The sequence below is a fragment of the Alosa alosa genome, chromosome 17 (genome assembly GCF_017589495.1).
Source record: "Alosa alosa isolate M-15738 ecotype Scorff River chromosome 17, AALO_Geno_1.1, whole genome shotgun sequence".
Taxonomy (NCBI): Eukaryota; Metazoa; Chordata; class Actinopteri; order Clupeiformes; family Clupeidae; genus Alosa; species Alosa alosa.
This window is the reverse complement of record NC_063205.1, coordinates 20685409-20692064: the sequence shown is the minus strand read 5'-3', so window position 1 is coordinate 20692064 and position 6656 is coordinate 20685409. Positions and strand designations below refer to the sequence as shown.

General features: G+C 43.1%; 1 protein-coding gene across 1 annotated transcript; it reads right to left on the bottom strand.

Annotated features, from left to right (window-relative positions):
- Window positions 1-34: 34 nt before the first annotated feature.
- Window positions 35-4276, bottom strand: n6amt1 (N-6 adenine-specific DNA methyltransferase 1). Its single transcript, XM_048268209.1, has 7 exons — window positions 4197-4276; window positions 3151-3334; window positions 2844-2930; window positions 2529-2619; window positions 1912-1995; window positions 781-922; window positions 35-641 (listed from the first exon to the last, which is right to left on the bottom strand). The coding sequence occupies exons 2-7, from the start codon at window positions 3279-3281 to the stop codon at window positions 469-471; spliced, it is 708 nt and encodes a 235-aa protein (XP_048124166.1). The 5' UTR covers window positions 3282-3334; window positions 4197-4276; the 3' UTR covers window positions 35-468.
- Window positions 4277-6656: the final 2380 nt, after the last annotated feature.

Genomic DNA, 6656 nt, shown 5'->3' with positions numbered 1-6656 from the left:
GTCTTGAGTACTGTTGATGTACAAGAGATTTTAGTACAATGGTTTTAGTTATTTATTGTTTTAGCAAAAGATCTAGTCAATAAATCATGATATAGACAGGACCCAACTCCCATTTTCAGAGCACGTCAGGTGTCTTAACTAGAATGCATGCCATTATTCTCAAAATAATTGAGGGTAGTACTTGGCTGCACCAGATGACAGAAGAACTTTGGCATCCCCCAGTCAGTCTACAGAGGGCGCTCTTTTCATTCATCCCATGACTACTTCAGAGTAGAGAAGGGTGACCCACTGCTGAACACTTGACTGTCTGGTTAGCTGGAGCTTAGAGGTAAAATCCACACGTCACGTAGTCCACTGTGTTACAGCTGGTATATCTCAAACATTGAGGTGTGTTAAGAGTGCATTGTTCTCAAACACACACTCTTATGATGTCGTCCAGCTCAGAGCTCTCCGAGTCCTATCTCTCCTCTAGCTTTTGGGAATCTTGACGGCACAGAGCCTCTTCAACTCACAGATACAGCCAATTGTGACTGACGGTGCTCGACTGAAGCGCAGGATGGACAGCCGTTCACTCCCTGCACGCCGAGCCAGACACACTTCCCCCTGCAGGCCGAATCCTGCCAGTACACGCAATATTTCCTCTGAAACATATCAGGCACAAACAGAACCTCACCATCATGAACATGACATTGAACGAGGCTCTAAAATAAAAATGCTTATGACTTTCCTGACAATGGCTCATTCTGCAGGTAAGAGTTTTCATAAAACATCTCTGCCTACCTGGGTCATTCTCTGCTATTGTAACCAGGTAAAAGAGGCCCTGGTTGGACAGCAGCTGGGTTACCATGGGGAAAAGTCTGTCCATCACCTCTCGGCCACGGTCACCACCCGCCCATGCCGCTTCAATGCCACATCCACCGACCTATCACACAAAGGCATTTCACTATCAGTGCACACACACACACAAAGCTACAATTATAAAAAAAATAAGACACTGAAACTGTCTGATTTATGGTCTTCATCTAATGCTGTGAGGATGGTATTATCACAAGCTGGATTTTGATTACGCATGTCGACTCTTCCCCACACTGCAGTAGAACTTGGCCAAGGATACCGTCAACTCTGTTGACTTGCAAAGCCACCAACCATACAACTTTTTTTCCTCTGTGGGACCATCATATGAAATAACTTTTTGCTTGTCTTTTTATAATACACCAATGGCTAATGTGACACTCGCTAAATGCTTGCTGTCTAAAACAGGTTACTTTTGTGGCATGCTGATTAAAAACCTGTTTGTGCATTTCCCAGAGCACATGAAGAAACACTGACTCTTGTCATTTGTATTACCAATGGTAAGAATTTAACTGATGATTTCCTTAAGTATAGCCAGCTAAATGGGCATTTACCGGTAAACGCTGTGGTTACGGACAGACAGAGCTTTATTTCCGTACTTTACATTTATTTCGTCTAACTTTTGGATGATTTCTGAAAGCTTACGGATACAGATGAAAAAGAGCAACATTTAAAATAGATGTCTTTTTTCATACAAAAAGGGAGTATAAATCAGGCTTAAAGCAGCACTAAACAAGATGTGCTCTCAGGGTCCCTCTAGAGTTGAGAAGCGCAAGAACAAATAATAATAATAATAAATATGCGTCTTTTGCAAGACGGGGGGGAGGGGCAGAAGTGCCATTCATGATCATGTAATGAGGTTGTGCGCCATCAAAATGATCTTGGAAACGTTATGTTAAGGTAAACAAAAACTGTTAAGGGTGCCTTTAAATGAGCTGAAAACATCAGATGGCCCTTGGCAGTCTACAGACAGGCCTGTCTGAAGCTTGAGACTATGAAGGAGGCCAAAATGTGGCCCTTGTGTTCCATAGATGTAGGTGTATGTTCCTGTGGACTTGCCTCCTCTGGAGGAGTGATGACGTATGGTGGGTTGAACAGAAGAATGTCTACTTCACCACTGAGCCTTGGGAGAAATGATTCAATCTGTTGGGAGAGGACAGGAGAGTATGAGGAAAAAAAAAAAAAGTTAAACAAAAGAAAAGATATCCGCACACCGTCTCTAAAGCTCCCAGTTTAATGGTGGGTTATACAACGTTTCGACCACTCAGGTCTTCATCAGGTTTACGCCTCTACAGAAAAAGAGTTATACACAGATGAACAAGCCAGAGACAGGTGTTGCCCATCATGCCTATCACTGTTAAATATAGTCTGGATCTGCTAAAAACAAGCTGTAGGAGCCAAACAGACTTCAGGAATGACCTGGAACAGCTGCTGTTACGGCCATGCCCAGCTGACCTGGGATCAGCTGGCCAAATATACAGGTCTGAAAAAATGTTTTACTCTGACTATTTTAATGACAAGAGTAGGGCTTCAGACACAAACATACTTCAAAATTGTATTAAAAATTGCCTACTGATGGCAAATAACCTGCACAGTCAGCAACCTATGGCCATTCCTGGACATGACAATTTCACACCAAGTCTCTCTCTCCCTCTAGGTGCGTGTGTGTGTCTCACCAAATCTGTGATGACTGGCTGCAGGCTAACGCCATTGCAGACTGCTGTCTCAGCAGCACACTCAGCTGCTGCTGGATTCACATCAGTACATCTGAGAAAAAACACACAGTATATATACACTGCAAACCAGCTGGGATAAAGCAGACACAATAAAACTATTCACAAAAACAAATGCAGTCAATTTTCCACCAGGGTACAGACTTGTGAGACACATGCAAGCATGGCCCTCACATCCAGCTTGTTCTCTGCCCATGAGCCATGCACATGCAGAAATAGAGGATTAAACACTCTGCTGTACATGGTAAACATACTTACAGGTACAGAGCTTCTGGGCCAGTCACTGAGGCCAGGAAAGCAGACACCACTCCTGACCCACAGCCAATCTCCAGACAAATTGTGGGTCTTCAAAACACACACGACACAGAGACACACACACACACTTCACATGTCACTCACAGAGGTCATAGAGTGCTACACACACTCACACTGCTTACAAAACCTTCCACCTGAAATAAAATAATAAACATTCTGAAAACGTCAAGATGTTTCACCGCAGGTCACTGAACTCAAATGTCCTGTCAATCAGTACTGGTGATGCAAGCTCATGCTTTTAGGGAGGTACCTGAGGTGTTGCAGTCGATGGGCATCCTGCTCCAAAGCATCGATCAACAGGAAAGAATCCTCTGCAGGCTCATAGACGTCAGCAAAGGTACCACGTCCAACATGGCCAAACAGAGGTGTAGGGTATGACATCAGGCTGGAGTGGAGAGGACCACCACTCTAGTCAGAACTCCATCTCACGTTCACTGCACACAAAAAGATAGTGAATAAGAACACAATTACTATTCACTGTAATGGTGTTTAGAGGAGTAAAGGCTCATTGTTGTCCAGCAACCTGAATGTAGGGGTAGGGATGTGAAGCAAACACAAACAGGCTACACAACGTGGTGTAAAACTAGAACAGGCTAAGTCTTAAGCTTATATACAAATTCAGGCCACAGAGGGTCACTTGGCACGAACAAGGACTTTGGGATTTCCTTTCTACACTTATGCCAGACAGAACCATCCAAAACCGGTTCGAAACTACAGTAAAACACGCGAAGCAAGCGAAGTTTCTTTTCAAGTTTTATGGACTTTTTTTGAGCCAATTTACAACGCACAGTTGTTAATTGCGTGAAGCCCGGGGCAGCGTGAACATTATTATGAAAAACAGAAGGATTAGAAGATATGGTCGTCTGGGCGTCATTTAGAGGGGTGTAATGAAGTCAATAAAAGTAAACAGGCTTGATGCGGTAAGTAATGCTTTGGCTCGTATGCTCCAGAGAACACGCAGAGGTCTGCAAGGGTTCGTCAGCAGTCTTCTCTCTTCTTGATGCATACAGAACCATCTGAACGCAATGGTGCAAGCACTCACGTTATCATCAAATGAAGGATAAACCAGCCACGGAAAGCATGATCGTAGCCTTTACTATGCAGCGTAAGCGCAAGTTATTTTGGCAAGAGGGTAAACTCATCTGAATGTCGTCTCCGATTTACATGCTGTACAGCCAATAGCATAGCGGACTAATTGTAATCACATAACCTTACTCAGTAATTACGGATGCTCGTAGGTGTTTGCTTTTGATGGGACTAACAAGTAAACATGTATCATTATTAAACACTTATTACCTGCAAGTGTACCAACATCAGTGTTTAAAATCCCTGCGCTTCCACCACATGGATTTCTCACTGTTTACTTCCGCTTCCTGGTTTACCGAAGCGTATTGTGGTAGTTGAAGTTGTTCGTTATTGAACTTGATGTGAACTTTCGAGCAAGGCTGTAGCCTACATGGAGAAACGCAAACATACTATAAGAGAGGATATCAGAGGCGTTAGACTTTTAGACCTTCAGTAGTTTTACAAGCCCAATAAATGTCGCATTTCGGGTTAATAACCGTTGCCCAAGCCTTTGCAGTGGTCTCTGTGCGTGTCACTGAATTGGTTGGAGTGCGTGCAGAGTGTGAGGCGTGTGGCAGACAGCTAACAGTGGTCGGATTTCTCTGTGCAGTGCCCACGGTCCCAAACAGACTCACAGGCACCAGCCTAGACAACTTCTGGCATATTAAAAGCAGCCAAATTGTTTGTCTGAGACTATAACAAAAAAAAAAACAATCTAAAGTGATTGTGCGGGAGCAAAGATTAGCCTAATGGCAAAGAAATGCCCCAAAATGGCCCTGTAAGAAAGGCTATAGCCTACCTGACAATTAATGTGCCTACTGTAACAGGTCACATAGGCTCTCGCTAGGATTTTATAATTTCACAAGATGTTTTTTTATTATTGTTTTGACACACCGCATACGTTCAACAGGAGTGAGAGTGGGTTTCCTCTGTTCTCTGTAGGCTAGATCCTGCCCCCCTCTCGTATCAATTTTTTATATTCATAGTCCCTTGTGCCCTTCACCTATTCCCTGTCTATCACTCTGGGAAGAGGTAAGCTATGATATCTGTCAACCCCTCTCTAGGCTACATAATCTATTTCAGAGGTTCCAAATTTAAGAGTAAGCCCAACTTCATTTCTAAAAATCTTCTGCGCCCACCCAAACATGTATTACCAACTCTGAGATGAGACTAAGATAATGTATTTCCTTATCATTTATTTAATGGAATTTAAACAATTACTTTGTGATGCAATAACCTAACCACCACTCCATTATAAGACACTTTAGTAGCCTATAGCTCACAATCTGTCATTGACAATCCTATTTGATTGACTGTTCCATATTTTATATGTTAATATGTTTGCATATCAACATGGTCAGTTTGAATAAGCTTAAACATTAACCTTTTCAGTATCTCAACCTTAAATACAGTTACAAAATGTAAAAAAAAAAAAAATATGTAGGCTAACTCTTGCAGCCCACCCGCAACACCTTGAAGGCCCACCAGTGGACCATGGCCCACACCTTGGGACACAATGGTCTATCTTCTATATCTTTGCCCTGTCATTGTCATTCTGGGGACGAGGAGTTGGGAGAAGGAGACTTTATACAGTGTTTGTTGCCTTGCAGACAATAAAACCCATCAGCTCATCATCCATGTCGATGAGTGTCAGCTCATGTCAGTCAATGAATGCAGCCAATTATTTACTTTAATTGATGCAGTGAACCCTTAAGTAGGCCTAAATGGCATGGGTCTACAGGTCTTCATTTTCTTTCTTTCTTTCTTTCTTTCTTTCTTTCTTTCTTTTAAGCATGCTGATGTAAGAAAATTAGAGTCTTCACAAAAGCTTTCATTGTGCTCTAACCAGTATGCATAGGCTGTCTAATTACCATATCTGCTTTGATATTTTTCTTCTCAACTGCCATCTTTAGGAATAGAACAACCGGATACTGATAGCATACAATGCTAACGGGGCAAAGGAGCTCATGTTATATAACTGTTAGATTTACATTCATCTGATGTGCAAGATAAGGCACAGAATCTGTGTTTAAAGTTTCCTCTCAAAATAGTTGTCCACGAGGCCTTCTGGAACACTGGGGAGCTGGATGCATGGCATTGCAAGCAAATGCTAGATGATAATTTGGATGTCTGTGTAGTGTTTTTCCACCAATTTTCTGTGCAGCAGCTTGATGCAAATATTCAGACAATGACTCTGTATCTGGAGGGTAGACCTGGTGAGGTGACAATCCAGGAAAATATGGTCGTCTAGACGCCGAGGCGAGTGCCCATTCGAAGCCAGGTGTTGATGGAAAACCCCAAAAAGGTTTATCTCCGCATCTCCTGGAACTCAAATCTCAAACACATCAGTTCACATTCTCCTCACGTTCAAGTGGCACACTTGGGCGGTGGCACATGAAAGGAGGGAGATGGTTGCCCAGACATCACAGTTGCCCAGGCGGCCTCAGGGGATGTGTGATGGGGGCAGGCACCGCGAAACGGCCTCAGCCCAAACCCCGAACGAGCTGTTTTACTCGTTAATGATCCTGCTCACTCAGAATTATAGACTGGTGAGGGACCCGTAAAAGGAGAGCTATAAAAACATTTCGCCCCTTTTCGCTTGTGCGTGTGCGTGTCTTGAAGCAAATGCTTCTAGAGCGATAAGGCAAACAAACTTGTTTTTAATTTAGAAATTCCTGTAGCCCAGAAACA

What these genes read in the sequence shown, in the direction of transcription:
- n6amt1 (XM_048268209.1), bottom strand. Translation starts at nt 3,281, where the DNA reads ATGTCATACCCTACACCTCTGTTTGGCCATGTTGGACGTGGTACCTTT. An exon ending in CATCGACTGCAACACCTCAG is followed by an intron (nt 2,931 to 3,150) that starts GTACCTCCCTAA and finishes TGTGTTTTGAAG; the next exon opens with ACCCACAATTTGTCTGGAGA. An exon ending in AATAGCAGAGAATGACCCAG is followed by an intron (nt 642 to 780) that starts GTAGGCAGAGAT and finishes GATATGTTTCAG; the next exon opens with AGGAAATATTGCGTGTACTG.